Below are 17,080 nucleotides of genomic sequence, written 5' to 3'. Positions count from 1 at the left end.
TAGGGGTGGGGGAGGGGGGAGGGGGGGGACGTGGTTTTTACAAGATTACAACTCTTATTTCAAAAACAGTTTTTTCTTTTATTCGGAACAACACATTTTCACCACACATATGCTTAAAAAGTTGATCCTCTTTTCTCTGATTTTTGTTTCTTTTTGCCATAAAAAAACAACCCACATTTGGAGTATTAAAAATCCATTTATGTATTTAAATACATTTTCATTTCAAAAGATAATCAATAAGACTGCTGTTAATTCATAATCATGAAATTTTCTTCCTTCGGTATTTTGGTCGATTACTTGGCGTTGACAGCCATCAATGCTTGGTCCAAACACGTCATTAATCGATGGACGTCTCCAAAGGAATTGAACAGGGGAGCAATGGCAAAACGTATCACGGAAGATTTTCTGATGGTACACTGAAAAATAATTTATTAGAATTGTCATTGCATTTGATACAACGATAATGCATTTTAGTAGGGATGTTACGATGAAAGTGCGATATAATTTTGTGGACACATTAACGCGCGAGATCAATGTCTAGTTGACATTAAAATTCAGTAAATTCCAGGTTTTTTTAAGCATAAGGAACAAATCAAAATGATAATTTCTAATCGCATGCGCCATGAGCACTGTTTAATTATTTTTCATTGTTTAGCTTATATTGGTGATGTAATACTATGACAGGTGAGTTTACACGACACTTTTGCACTGAAGTTCAAATTCTTCTCAAGAACCAATGTTTTACGTATATTTACCACTACACCCCTCTTTTCAAGCTCTTTAAAAATAGCAGCGACATCCTGATTTGGGAACGTAATAGACATTTGGTTTCCGCGTTGTTCCGGATCAGACGGTGTGATGATGTTGATAACTGACGTGAGAGGTTTGTTAGTGCTGCATTTATTTCTCAGAAGGATAAGGTACTCCATGTAAGCAATCATCAGTTTTGATTTAGTGCGAATCTCCCCCATAGTCGTCTTGTTGAAAATCTGAAAATGGAATAAAAAACAAACTCTAATGTTACAGGTTGAGACAAATTTAATTTTATCTATTAACAATTAAATTCGGAACTCATTTATTGTAAAAAGTTGACGAAATCTCATAAACATGGTATGAATAATTGACAAAACGCCCTTGTCCCTTCGTTGTTTAACCAATTTCTTCATAAACGCGTCTCACGAATTAATTTTGCCGTTATGTTTCGTTTTAATGTATACAGTATTAATCAATATGCAGTTCTATCATTATTTCCTTCATAAATTTGATTACTTTGATTAATTGATGATTTTTTTTTTGATTTTTTTGATTTTTTCTTTTAATTAAATAATGTATCGTTCATAATACTTACTTGAAGACTGGCTCTGAGAGACGCACATAATAAAGGGGGTGGATTTGTGACTCTGTAGCCTCGAGCCCCAGGGGTTAGATTCATATCTGCAAAATAAAAAAACTCAGTTCAATATAAGGAAATTAGAAAAATAATAGAATATCCGAAAAATAATTGTATTACCTGTTGATTTTTTAATCCTTTGTAAACAGAGACTATGTTTAATTACCTTCATAATACGACTTAATGACAGTATTCGTCAGCGTAAAGGATGCTTCCTGAAGTGTTTAAAAAGACTAATTTATTTGAAAAGTTGTCAGTTATTGCCAACATTTCTCACTGTGTGCTTATATGGCACCTGGCAAGAAAATAAAGAATTCTTTCAAATTTCGTTAGATACATTGTATAGCCACAAAAAGCATGGTTCCATAAATTAAAGCTCTTCTAATGATTATGAATTGCTGTACTGCCATGGTTAGATTGGACATAATGTTGATGAAATGATTTGTAGGTCAAATTTACACAGTTTTGATACCAAATGTTGCGTTTTCTCGATTTCATCAGCAAGTTTGAAAATCTGGCTTGTTAGAATGATGAAAATATGCGCTAGGCAAGTTCTTAATAAAGCATTGGACTGTTTTTGTATGTTATTTATGATCTATTTGAATGGCACAGCTTTGCAAGCTAACATCATAATGCGCTAGCGCGTATTATGATTTGTTCAAGTAGATCATAAATACCATACAAAAACAGTTCAATATTTATATTTATGTTTTCTCTGCCTTTTATGTTCTTTTCTAACTTACAATGTATATTTTAAATTTTAAATTCCCGCCTTATCGACAGTCCACACAAATTCGTTCAATAGTTGGAACAGCATGTTGTCGCGTGCTGATTGGCAAACAAAGTAGTACTTTGAACTTTTAACAAACACATCAATTTTAGTCCACGATTCACTATCAATACACTTGGGTATGATATGTATATAGAGTGATTTAAGTTTATCAATAGAAATCTGAGCTGAATGGAAGATTTGAAATTGTTTCGACTTGTCCCCTTCACAAATTTCGCGCATGGATAAATATATACTGTGAACACCGTAAATCCGACCTTGCCCTCCACGAGGGAGATATTTTTGTAAGTTGAATGAGTAGAGAGAAAAGTTCGAATTTGTGAAGAATCCAGGCGTGAATTTATTTGATGATTGTATGGGAACCTGACTACAGTCGGTAGATTTTACAAAAGCATCGTTATTTGACATGTCGTTAGAAACTGAGGAAACCGTGGCTGAGAGACGCGTGATACTGATAGAGTTTGAAGTGAGTGATCTTGCGACGGAGCACATGCGTTCGTTACAAATGTCTTAAATACATATATGCCTTGTGTATGTTTATGTGTGCTGTGACTCAAAACAGTAGTTCTATAGCATATGTGTATTTCAGACATTTGTAACGAACCCCTGTTGATCAGTGCAATGTAACAGACGATATTTCTGATAAATTGAATGAATGTTAAAGTTGTTTATTATGCCGCCATTGGTTATTTCAACCTATGTGGATTTTGTACGATATCGTAGACCTTAGTCTTGTTTTGTTGTAATACAAGTGTTTTTTTTTAATATTGTCTTTTTTTTGGCACATTTAAAATTACATTGCCCAGCGATATTTCAGTAGCCGTCTTGTTTATTTACATTGGATATGGTAGTTCCGGTCGGTGTTGTATTAATACGCTAAGAATTATGTCTCGTGGTGCGTGGTATTTAAAGTCCCATCAACGACACAGCTTTCAAATAGCTTATATAGTGACAATATCATGCAAATGTAAATATTGCAATATAGATACCAGATTTTTAAAAATTGCAGGTCAGTGACCCTGCTTTCGTACACGCCATATTGCTCCTCTGAGATGTACCTACATGCATGTTGATGATATCATAGAGTCAAAAGATCAGAACAGAAAACTGTGGTACACCAGTAACAGGGTCAGGTGGATTGATGGACGGACATGGAGCATTACCTAGTGCTTGCTCCACAAACCAGAAAGAAAATATAATGTCAAAAGAAAAAATATATATATAAAATTAACTTACTGTTATCCATTATGAATCTGCTCTCAATTTTCTGTCCCCACCAGCCCAGAAGTTTAGGGAAATCGTTTTGTTCGTGCGTCCTGTGTAGAAATATGCACCCTAGACACCCAGCGCTCGCGTTTATGTACTGAAATCAATGCATAGAAAATGGTTTAACATAAAAACACAACATATCCAAGAAAAAACAATTAAACAACATGTGACACCCAACATGACATAAAATACACGAAAATATGTAGGTAACCAAAGATGTGGGATTTAACAACTTTTTGATAATTTAATGCATTGACTGAATTCTTATAGAGAGAAATAAGGTCATTATATCGACCATGCGACTTATTCAGCTCCAACAGAGAACAGGATGAAGTGTAACATTAACTGTTTGTGGGTCAACAGGAGCTCATCTGTGATGGAAATCCTGATAATTAGAACACGTTTCTGAGTAGCAAAACAGCTGCAACATGGTCGCCCAACCAGCGTGAGAGTTAACTCTGCACAAAGGAAAATTATCATCAGATGTTCTCAATATCATATATTATATTTTTTTACCAGGTATTTCTTTAAAATATTATAACAAACATTATTTAAGTTAATCGGTGAAACACAAAATTACATACTCAGATATATATGCAGACCACACACTTGTGTTTTTCTAACGAATCAGAAAGCACGAGTTTATTGCGCGGACGAATATATACGGCCGCGCAATAAATGAGTGTTTTCTGATTCGTTAGAAAAACACAAGTGTGTGGTCTTGCTTGTATCACATACTTTCCATATTTGGTAGAGATCGATACAAAGATTTTATAAACTTTTGTATTTTTTGCAAATACCGGGAACTTTTCCGTTCGCTATGACAAGGGGATTCCCATAAACAGTAGTTCCACCTAGTAGGTAAATACAACATTCCGTATTGCAAATGTGCATTACAGAACATTGTATTTCATGGTCTGAAACTTGCTTGTATTACTATAACAAGATTCAACAGGTATGTGATAAATAGGCAGTCGTACTTTACGCGAAGTTTATCAAGAAATGAAATAGCTAATTAAGTCACCTTATATAAGGAGCAAGAGAGAATGCAAATGCTACAAACAAGATAGAAACTAAAACTGAAATGTAACACCCCCCCCCCCCCCCCCCCCCCCCCAAAAAAGAAAAAAAAGAAGAGGAATTTTAAACACCCCAAAACAAATGGAACCAATGAAAAGTGCATGCTATACCTCGAACGGAATTCGAAATGAGTTCTGTTGAAAATAACATTGTATTTATAATTCAGCTGAAAAAATGGATTACACTCGCGATTTTGAAATGCAAACGTGCATCTAGAACTGTTTCGAGAGGTTTAAGTTCATGAATGCTTTTTAGATAAGTTGATTTCCCTCCCTCAAGTCGTTTGAAATACATTAATATAGCTCTTCTTCGTTTTATTTAGACCGATTAAATGAATCTTACATTCCTTTAGTATCTGCTTTTTCAAAATGACCAATTCCTCACGAAAAGCAGCAACTGTACAGTTTGTAAATGTTGTGTTACCTTGTAAGTACACCAGCAAGCAAAGTCAACTTTCCAGTCATGTAGATAGAGGGGTACATTACCGACAGCATGGGCAATATCGAACCCAACATAACACCCCTGCAAAAGATAATGAAAAGTACTCTCCGTACAAACAATTGGTGACCGGGACACCCCACATTATCTATCAAAGGATAGATAATTCTGAATAGTATTTCCTGTAAATTATTTCACAGATTCGATTCGGATAATCTACTACATGCCTAATGTTAAAAAAATGAATATGAAATTGGAAATATTCGGCGCAGCAAGAGTCGAAGTAGCAATGACGAGTGATAGGGTATTCAGTTAACAATGCAAACATACTATTTACTCATTTTTAAAGAAATCGAACAGTCGTAAAACATACATAACAAACACAAATATTAGAGACAACTAATCACAACACTGTATAAACCATATTTATACACCAAAATGTCATATATGAAACTGCATTATTTAGTGACACAGTTGACAAATAGCAATAATATATCGTAAGGGACTAAAAGTGCATGCATATTGATCTTATACTGTATTCCAACATCCCAATTTGCCTACTCTAGGTGAATGTATCAAATGAAATCTTTATAATATAGAAATTGTGTATAATTTAATCCATTATAAATCCAAGACCAAATATCAGCCTAAGGCCCTCACAGGAATATGGGGTATATTATGTAAAACTCCGTATAAGAACCTCAGTTGACACTATATGTATGGATTATGAAGTATGTACTTTCTAACTTACAAAATAAGTTATGTTAATTTCATCCCACGTACATGCAAATATAAGTTTACAAAGTTGGACATTGAAGCAATAAATGTGTATTACTTTATTATGCCCAGCTTCAGTTATAGCCTGCATGTCCAGGACTTGACCGGTAAGGAACTGTGCGCCTCCAAAACAGATCACCGCTACTGATTCCCCCTCCTTCTCTATCATTGCGAGGATGTCATCCGTTCTCAAGTTCATCTCACCCTGAAATGCACGCGTATTGTTTATACTACAACAACAACAACAACAACAACAACAACAACAACAACAACAACAACAACAACAACAACAACAATAATAACACAGCTAACAAAAGGCCAAGATGACCTGGATCGCTCACCTAGATATCTGATCAATCATAGCAAAGTATTTTCCAAATGAGATCCCAGGAATAGGGCCATACAAAAAATGCTAATCCTTGTAGCATATCTGTATTCAATTTGTCATTCCCAGCAATTTATGTCCCTAGGTTTGTGGTCAGACCCCTGGGTCAATTATAATATCATTACTGCATTCATCTCTTTACGCCCAGCAATTTTATATACGGGTTTGGGGTGGGGATCACATCCATTTCAAAGCTATTGCCCAGGGAATAAGAACATGGGGCCATCCGGGAAGCGTATGTGCATTCGTCTCTTTATATTCAGGAATTGTAAATAATGTTATAGTGTGGGGATCTCAACTGTTTCCAAGTTGTGACTCAGAACCTAGGTCTTAAGGGGTGTGGCCAGACCTAAGGGTCAATACTAATATCATGATCAGGATCTAAACCATTTCAAAGCTATGACCCAGGGACTAGGTCTCCAAGGGTTGGGAAAAACCCAAGGGCCATCCTGGAAGTATATGTGCATTCATCTCTTTTTACTCCGCAATTGTATATGTGGTTATAGGGTGGGAATCTCAACCATTTCCAAGTAATAAACTATTTTTGACCCGACCCCTTAGCCCGGGGGTCAGCCTGTCTATTGGAGCACTTGTAAATCCCCCACCTAGCGATGCTCCCAACAAAATATAGTTGATAAACATCGCTTAGTTCCAGAGAAGAAGTCGCTTAAAGCAAAGAATCGTAATTACCATTTTTGGCCTCGCTCCTCAGCCCCCTGAGGTGTCAACCCCACAATTGGTGCAATTTCGAACCTCTCCCTTCACCCCCACCTAGTAGTGTTTCTTACCAATATTGTTGTACACTTGTCAATCCTCAAACTAGTGATGCTTCCAACAAAATATAGTTGATAAACATCGCTTAGATCCAGAGAAGAAGTCCCTTAAAGTAATTTAGCCAAATTAACCATTTTGGCCCCCATCCATCAGCCCGTTATGGGGTCAGCCCCACCATTTATTCAATTTTGAATTCCCACATCCAATGTATGCTTCCAACGAAATATGATTGATAGTCAGTGTATAAGTCTAGAGAAGAAGTCGTTTATAGCAATATAGGCCAATTATCCCCTTTTGGCCCTGCCCCCCAGCCGCCTGGGGGATCAGCCCCGCTATTTCAATTTTGAATATCCAACAACTAGGGACGCTTCTAGTCAAATGTAGTTAAATTCAAATCAGTGGTTAAGAAGAAGAAGTCATTTGAACAAATTGTTGACGTACGGACGACACGGTATGGCATAAGCTCACAGTGGTCCTTTTGCAGCTGATGCAAACTTAACATATTTTATTTAGATTGGCATTTGCTTTTATTTCAGACAGATATGAATTATGGCATACAATACTCTTTCGAAAATAAGTTATTAATACGTTTGCGATTCTTGTAAACTCCCTCCCTGTTTATACAAGGTGTTTTGACCCATGTTATGTGCCCAAAACGGTTCACAGTATCTTTACAACATGCGTATTTTAAAAGTTTAATCTAGCGGCCAATTTTTCACTGCAACAACTAACCAAATCTGCACCTACGTACCTACAAGTAATCTTACCTTTCGAGGTTCCACGCATATTAAACTCGTGATTGGATCATAGCCGTGTAAAGATATCTGGCTCTGATATGCATACTAAAATAAAAAAGGCATGTAAGATGAAAATGTAAAATATAAACCTTTTCACATCTTGCATCTGGTTTTTTACAAATCGAGAATATATACTATATTACATGCAATTCCTATTGGTTTTTGGCGAAGGCTTGAATGTGAGGTTATCGACAAAAAAGTTGATGACCGCTGATGTAAGTTTAGTAGCCACGCTACATTACATAACAGTGTTTGTACTGCTCTCTGAAAATTGAAGAAATAATAATTCTAGAAAGAAATGAAAGTATCCTGTTTCAAAAGTTTACCTCGTACAGCATACTGTATTTACGAAGTAAAGCTTTAAACTTGCTCACAGAAATATGACCCAAACAGTCGTTTTTTTCTGTTGTGTTCTACAACATGTGTCAGGGAAAACCAGGAGAACCGCCATTCACTTCAAAACAGTATTTATTAAAAATCCCATAATGCATTGCAAGGCATATACTAAACCAAACAATGGATCCGGAATTAATAATCACGTAATTACAACAATTTCATATATGAAATATTATTGATATTATTTTCAAAAAACGTGTTTTCCTTCCTGTTAAAACACATGACCGAATTGTCAGTTTACAGCGTATATGGTATATACTAAGGCAACAAAACAAAGCTTCATAAAATTCTCTCCAGTGACTTTTTTTCCGATATTTACAATAATCCCTTAAGTTGAAAATAGTACAAAAATGGGATGAATTGTAATACAACAAGACAATTAATGTTATATTAATGTGTATTGAAATGGCTTATAAGCTGTTCGCATGAGTGAAGTATTAACGTACTTACATTATCAGATGGAAAAGCCTGACTCTCACAAATTATCTTGTGACGATGAGGAGTTGGTCGGTAGAAAGATGTCTGCAAATAATCAATAATTATGCTTGATATGATTTTTTCTAATTGTTTATTTAATAAACAATTCCGTTGTTTAGATACGTCAACGCGTTTATAACTAATAACTTTATTCACTGAGTAATTTCATCGATTTCTCTGAACCATTATCATGCTGAAACTCAGATTTTGTGATGAAATGGATTTAATCATTTCTCACAACTATTACTTAAGCTTACGGCAGGGCCGTCGTCCTGACTTCGCTGGGACTTGATCACTTCTGACTTGATTATAATTTAGAATTTAAAGATTTCGTGCTTATGCCCAAACACTAAATAAACGTAGAGTGTCCTATCACTTATCTTCTATATACAGGCCTTACCGTTTCCCTTACATTATTAATTATATATTCGACAAAGACAAGAATAGTTTGCTTGTCTTTTAAAGAAGTTACAGCATATTGTTGCAGAGAAGTATTTAGTAGGGTCCAACTTACGTAATTAGCCAGCAGAATCTATTAAACTGTGGAGATGATTTAATTCAAATTAAAACATTCAATTTTGTTTTACAAAAATTACCAAAAACTCTGCTTCGAATAATTTCATAGTTTTCCCCTTTTATTAGTAAGTGGAACTATAACAATAAACTAAAAAAAAAAAGTTTATCACATAAACATCATAAATTAAATACAAATGTCAGTATTGAAATTGTGTAGATAGATGTGAATGTCTGAAGGCAATTATGGACAGGACAAAATATTATAGTTTATTTTTTTATTTCTTTTTTTATCTTTTTATCTCATTTATCAACATTTCACAAACAGCAATTTGGAACGGGATGAAAGTTGTCTCCCTTCCAAAACATACAGATGTATAGGAATATTATTTATAAAACACGACTTATCTCTCTTTAGACATTATGATTTCAAACTGTTCCAATCAGCTAGATTATACATGTAATTCTAAGATGAAATAGATTTTTTTTTAAAAGCAAGTGTGGTTCATGTTCACAATGTTCTCCACTCAAACATGAATGTCCAAGTTCAAGGTCATTTTTAAGTCTCATATAGCAACACATACTGGTATAAACACCTATAGTGTTTGCTGTATACAACAACAAAAATGGTATCAACATTGAAAACAATCAATTGTTCTTCTATGAAAAATCAATTAATCTCAATCATGTACACAAGTGTCAATACTTCTACCTGCTTACATCTAATACTACCAGAGGTATTAGTATCATTTACATGTCAGTTACATGTAACCAGAGGCTTTAGTATTATATACATGTCATTTACATATTACCAGAGGCTTTAGTATTATATACATGTCAGTTACATGTAACCAGAGGCTTTAGTATTATATACATGTCATTTACATATTCCCAGAGGCTTTAGTATTATATACATGTCAGTTACATGTAACAAGATGCTAAAACATTATATGCATGTCAATCACATGTAACCAGAGGCTTTAGTATCATATACATGTCATTTACATATTACCAGAGGCTTTAGCAACATATACATGTCAGTTACTTGTAACCAGAGGCTTAAGTATCATATACATGTCAGTTACATGTAACAAGAGGCTTTAGTATCATATACATGTCAGTTACATGTAACCAGAGGCTTTATGATCATATTCATGTCAGTTACATGTAATCAGAGGTTTTAGTATTATATACATGTCAGTTACATGTAACCAGAGACTTTATCATTATATACCTGTCAGTTACATGTAACCAGAGGCTTTAGTATTATATACATGTCATTTACATATTACCAGAGGCTTTAGCAACATATACATATCAGTTACATGTAACCAGAGGCTTAAGTATCATATACATGTCAGTTACATGTAACCAGATGTTTTAGTATTATATACATGTCAGTTACATGTAGCCAGAGGCTTTAGTATTATATACATGTCAGTTACATGTAGCCAGAGGCTTTAGTATTATATACATGTCAGTTACATGTAACAAGATGCTAAAACATTATATGCATGTCAATCACATGTAACCAGAGGCTTTAGTATCATATACATGTCATTTACATATTACCAGAGGCTTTAGCAACATATTCATGTCAGTTACATGTAATCAGAGGTTTTAGTATTATATACATGTCAGTTACATGTAACCAGTGACTTTATCATTATATACATGTCAGTTACATGTAAACAGAGGCTTTAGTATTATATACATGTCATTTACATATTACCAGAGGCTTTAGCAACATATTCATGTCAGTTACATGTAATCAGAGGCTTTAGCATTATATACATGTCAGTTACATGTAACCAGAGACTTTATCATTATATACCTGTCAGTTACATGTAACCAGAGGCTTTAGTATTATATACATGTCAGTTACATGTAGCCAGAGGCTTTAGTATTATATACATGTCAGTTACATGTAACCAGAGGCTTTATGCTCATCTTCATGTCAGTTACATGCAACCAGAGGCTTTAGTATTATATACATGTCATTTACATATTCCCAGAGGCTTTAGTATTATATACATGTCAGTTACATGTAACCAGTGACTTTATCATTATATACATGTCAGTTACATGTAACCAGATGCTAAAACATTATATGCATGTCAATCACATGTAACCAGAGGCTTTAGTATCATATACATGTCATTTACATATTACCAGAGGCTTTAGCAACATATACATATCAGTTACATGTAACCAGAGGCTTAAGTATCATATACATGTCAGTTACATGTAACCAGAGGCTTTATGATCATATTCATGTCAGTTACATGTAACCAGAGGCTTTAGTATCATATATATGTCAGTTACATGTAACCAGAGGCTTTAGTATCATATATATGTCAGTAACATGTAACCAGAGGCTTTAAATAATATGCAATTCTCAAGTGCGCCCGTATTGATACATTTTCATACATATCTTAATATTTATAGAATTCTTGAGTTCCATTTAGTTAGTGCACTTTGATATTAAGAATATTTGTATCTATAAAATTGCAACGACTTTGACAGCATATGTTGTGATGGCTTCGTTTTTATACATTCAATGTAATTTATATGTGCGGGCGTAACATGAAACATATCTGCCAACAACAACAAAAATCCCAATAAATGACACTTTAGAAGTAATGTGGTCCCGTGTCATTGTCCGCGCATGTGTGAATATATGACGTTAAATGATAAGATGTATATCTGCAGTTCGTGTAATTATTGCGTGGACCATCTCCCTAACGTTCATTACGTTAACATTTCCCAGGAACATCTCGAAATCGTCTTGTTGATATCTGCTAGTGTTTATGCCGTGTTTACTATAAGTAATACCTGACCATAAACATATATGACGACACGGAAATACGTCAATAAAAACATGTTTATTTTTACGCGGTTCGGAGGCTCCTTTACCTTACAAATGTCACGATTAGAACACAATAGGTTTCTAGCTTTCTATTAAAGAGGTCTGGAAACCGAATACTCAATGCGGAGTCAAAATGTTTTAGTAAAAATGGAAATAATACTTAAGTCTATCTTTGGTTAATCATGTTTTGCTTTAATAAATAGGCAAGCAATTCGAAGTGATACAAAATCCAAACCAATACGAACTCATCTTCGTTGGAAATATAAAAAAAGAGCGCTGGAACACACTACGTTAAGTAAGAACAAACATTAAAACCATTCTTATTTTATCTAAAATATTGTAGATAATTCTCGTAAACATTAAACTGAGAACTATGGTGATATATTTATTCTGTCATTCACTGAAAACTGATCATTAACGTGTGATGACATGAAATTAAAATGATGTCAACATAAGCGCAGAAGATGCAATATAATCTAAAATATTTCGGCAAAATTTACAAAAGTATCTAGACATAGTTTCATATTAAGGATATGCATAGCTCTTAAGTCTAAGTCCATGGCAACAATGTGCCACCGAAACGGACTATGCCAACGGACAGTCTTTGTTTTTTTTAAGATATTAAGATATTTGTGTCATTCATGATAGACCATTTACTGTTATTTCTATTTCTTTAATGTGCCATTTTGTTTACTTTGATTATATCTAATAATGTTTGAAACGTAAAGTCTGTACATTTGTTGAACTATTTATAGTAATGTCATTATAGGCTGAAGTAACATGGTGCATCGATGAACTAATACACTGTCACTATAAGATTTTGTACACTTGACACCCCGATGTAAAACCTTTCTAGTTTCGTTATGTTGACTTACTGCATGACTATTACACAAACGTTGAAACAGATATTATCTCACTGCAATTTCGCTAATCTGTTATTTATTCAAATATTTTATTTTTCTACTTTTGTTTTTTTTATATTATAAATAATGCAGTTAAGCAGGATAGTAGAAAAATAAAATTAATACTTAACAAATTGTAAGGTTTATCATTTACTTACCAGCAATAAATGAAGATTCACTGACAGCCCGTTCATGATGGCTACCTCTCCCGGAATGCCTCCTAGAGTTTCGTTGAAATATACAAACGGTTATTATGAAGAGTTCAAACTTTCTTTAATACTAGACAAATCAACAATTTTTTATGATATATTTCAAAAAGTGCCATATTTCTAGCTGGAATCATTCAAGTACCTAAGTTAGATGCAAAGCATTCTAAGAGATATGTACATTTTGTGAAATATTGTACACAAAATCATTATTAAAAAATCTAAAATTATGATACCAGGAAATCCGTTCCCTTTTTTCCATTCTTATTCAGTGTCTTTTCCGATCCACAAACCACAAACTTATGCAATAAAACTGTCAATCAATGAAAGATTTAGTCTTTCATGCAATCAAAATTATTTTTATAATAACCATAACAAAGAAACATAAAAATTAACAAATAATAAAAACAAATGACTATTGGAATAACCTCATATTCTAAACGCGTCTTCAGATGACTTAAAATCTTGCAAGGATGTTAAACCCAAGCAAACATATAAAATCCGTCTTCTTTTAATTCTTGCCATCTACCAAAGTGTTTCATTTTTTCACAATAAAAGAACAAGCATCGTCTAACCAACGAGTGTAGCCATGTCTGACTCCAGATCCTCGTCACATGTTGCCCATGGAAGACCTGTTGCATGATCTGTGTATCCATGTGCTCCTCTGTCACAAAGAGAATCACTTATTTATAAACCAAACTATAGTGCTCTTCTCCTTCAGCATTGCGTAAGAATTAATATTAGCAATGAGGATACACAGAAAGCACTAACAGATAGAAGATGTCTTCGAACACTGGTACCGGATTGAGAAGTATGGTTTTCTTAATGAGCCATCATTTGATAAATCACACTAGGCAAAACAATCCAAGACAATACTTTAACACTGCTTTAAAATAAAGTATAGGCAAAACATACAAATTAGTATGACTTGCATATATTTGAGTCATTAATTTCTTAAAACAAATACTAACCAAAGAATCATTCTTTTACAGTTGGTTTTTTAATGTCGTATGTAAATAAACAACCTGAATAGATATGTCTTACAGTTTAGCCCATTTTAACAGTTCCATGTCGATGTATTCCCTAGTTTTCTTTGGACACAGTCCAAGAGAGTTAGCAGCGAAATACAGACAATCCGATCCAGAATCCACCAAACTGTGATCAACTGTAGAATGTCAACACTGTATATTAAATTATGAAACAATGTATATGTCGATAATTTTCTCAAATTATTTTGTGCTGACTTATGACCACTTTTGCAATATATCCTTCATTGGTCGACGATTAATATATTGCTGTTTTTGTTATTAATGTTTATCAACCATTCATACATAAACACACACCAGCCAATGAGAATATAAATAAACATTCAATCCGTTACTGTTCACCATGTTTTTAGTTCGAAATATATACGTGTTTCGCGTTATATAAAATACTGTAATGCCAAACTCATTAGACAATGTTGCATATAATATATGCTATTTTAGTGCATGCTAGCTAGCATCGTCATTACAAAAAAAAATTATTCAAACCCTGCTTTAACATATTAATATTGTTGTTGTGATGGAAATTACCACACTCACATGTTTTTGTCCTGGTACTTGTACGACTTTGGATGCAAGGACGATGACAATGAAAAAACACTTGCATACTTATTAACTCACTGGGTCCGTCGTCCGTACGTCAACAATTTCTTCAAAATACTTCATCTTCTTAACCNCCCCCCCCCTCCTCCCTTGCTTGGCATGAACAATCTAATACAGATATTCTACAAGGATTGGCCTAGGGGTCTGACCAATTCCCTTGGATCTTATTTGGAAAATGTTTTGCCATGATTGCTTAGATATCCAGGTGAGCGATGCAGGCCCTCAGGGCCTCTTGTTGAGAATTTGATAGTGTATTTTCAATTGGTCAAAATAAAAGTCAAAGAAGTCGTCTATATATTGCATGCGTACATTTACTCTACATGTATGCACTTACATGGAAAACAATAGTGTGTACATTTAATACAAATGCACAGTTATATCTTAATTTCATTATTTACAACGACAAGTAACGTTGCTAATTATTTCAATCAATATTTCTATTTCATTTCGATGTTTTTCCACTGTCTTACACGAGTTGTTTTTTTTTCCTTACTAACGGTGAATACTATTTTTTATCTTGATGATTGGTTGTGATACTCTTTCATCATGTATAAAACCTAATAGTTGTAACAAAATATAGAAAAAGTACTACTTTACCACAGATCAAAACATACAGTTTGGAGAAACATCATTTCAAAAAATATTTTTAAAAAACACCAGCAATTAGATATAAAATTATGATCATTATATACCTGTCGCAACATATGATAAAATAACTTCAAAAAGAAAGAGAGAAAAAAAGAAAAGCAAAACTCCACCTGTTTGAAAACACTCATTTAAAGAAAACAATACATCAGCCTTAAAAGTAACGTTGATAATCTCATATGTAGTAGAGTTCTTAGGATTTTTTGTTTATGTATTTATTTTACATACATCTTATTGTAAATATGATAAAAAGTACTAATACAACCATTGGAGAAAATATTCCATCAATCTGAATCAGTTAGTAAGATTTATTGATAAAATACATCGTTACATACCTCCTGGTATATCCTTCATTTTAGGAAGACAGAACTCGTGTCGTCTGTCTCTCAGTACGTCTTGCTCGTCCAAGCGTTTAGCGAATTCCACACTAGACATATCACATTGATGAATCTTTGCTATCTGTTTGAGGTCGTTATAAGGGTGGCCAGACCCGATTTTTTTGTGTGTAATTATATCAGAATTTCCTCTGTCTGACATTTTTCTGCAAATATAACACACGTAATTTAAAGGTTCTGTGTCAATATAACCTCAATTTTCCCTTTTCAAAACCAACTAATTCTAGCCTTAATAACAAACCTCGACGGTTTGTAATCCGTTTTTGTAAAACGACGAATCCCTTCCGCACATGTGTGACACCAAAAGAAATTATGACAACATCAGGTTCTTATGTAGATATGATGTATTGTGTGCAAGTAGATATGTACAAAACATGAGACTAGGCGCCCAACTAAATAAACCAAAGTTCGTGAATCACTCATACAATCCAGCCCTGTTGATGCTCTCTGACCCACCTACGTCCAATTCTGCACACGACACTAAGCTCAGTCATCTGATTGATGAGTTCATGATCGCACTGGTCAATAATGGGCAAGCATACATGAAGACGATCGATTGATCGAGGTTTTAGCACTGATATATTAGAAGGTCACAAGGTATATACATGTTGTCCTGATCATTATTTCATTATTTATATGTTAACAAATATATATATATAGATATATATTACAGCGTTTCGTTACACATGATCACCCATGCACGGGATTGATTGTACAGTGGTCAACAAGTTGACGTCACAAGATGCTTTTTTCATCTTTTACTGCTGATATTTCGTGTATCGCATGTCAGTTGTGTTACCGAATATATTATGTCAAAATCCCCCTGGGGGTTTTAATGATGTTTCAGAGAGATATTTATGCTATTGGACCGATACCTTACATTGTAATGATATTTATTATGACGTCGTTTTATACAATGTTTTATGAAATGGGCACTAGTTTTTTTTTTAATTATGTGAAGTTCGCATTACATGGGTAAAACCTAACATATTGGTCGGCGAATCTAGTGACGTTTGGAAATATTAAAAAAAATTAAAATTGGAAATAAATCATATTTATATCTTTGGGGTTGTTTTTTTTTTTTTTACTTTTATTCCTGTCAGAATCGGACGAGCATGACCCGGTTTTATTACAAATGCTACCAAGATCAAGACCCAGATCTTATACAAACTTCATTACAAACTTAATGAAAACCAATGCGTTTACTTGCGTCATCTGCAGAGTAAAGCGAAAGGTAAAACGTGAAGGAGTCATGTGATATTACATCCTTTCAGTTTTTAAGTATAAAACTTGAAGTTTCGTCAACTACCGTATTTCATATCAAGTGTAGT

At 34.0% G+C, this 17,080-nt stretch overlaps 2 protein-coding genes across 2 annotated transcripts; both read right to left on the bottom strand.

Moving 5' to 3' along the window:
- Positions 1-182: 182 nt before the first annotated feature.
- On the bottom strand, positions 183-13,746 carry LOC110461101 (kynureninase-like). Its single transcript, XM_021514387.1, has 10 exons — positions 13,639-13,746; positions 13,016-13,077; positions 8,547-8,618; positions 7,671-7,745; positions 5,803-5,949; positions 4,953-5,051; positions 3,417-3,543; positions 1,349-1,434; positions 756-989; positions 183-416 (listed from the first exon to the last, which is right to left on the bottom strand). Exons 1-10 carry the CDS (start codon positions 13,652-13,654, stop codon positions 294-296), a joined length of 1,041 nt encoding a protein of 346 aa, XP_021370062.1. The 5' UTR covers positions 13,655-13,746; the 3' UTR covers positions 183-293.
- A 338-nt stretch (positions 13,747-14,084) lies between these two features.
- LOC110461107 (kynureninase-like) lies at positions 14,085-16,068 on the bottom strand. Its single transcript, XM_021514396.1, has 2 exons — positions 15,690-16,068; positions 14,085-14,228 (listed from the first exon to the last, which is right to left on the bottom strand). The coding sequence occupies exons 1-2, from the start codon at positions 15,889-15,891 to the stop codon at positions 14,104-14,106; spliced, it is 327 nt and encodes a 108-aa protein (XP_021370071.1). The 5' UTR covers positions 15,892-16,068; the 3' UTR covers positions 14,085-14,103.
- Between the last annotated feature and the right edge of the window lie 1,012 nt (positions 16,069-17,080).

Source organism: Mizuhopecten yessoensis, unplaced genomic scaffold (assembly GCF_002113885.1).
Source record: "Mizuhopecten yessoensis strain PY_sf001 unplaced genomic scaffold, ASM211388v2 scaffold10565, whole genome shotgun sequence".
NCBI lineage: Eukaryota > Metazoa > Mollusca > Bivalvia > Pectinida > Pectinidae > Mizuhopecten > Mizuhopecten yessoensis.
Note: the sequence above shows the minus strand (reverse complement) of the source record. Positions and strands in the feature narration are given on the sequence as shown.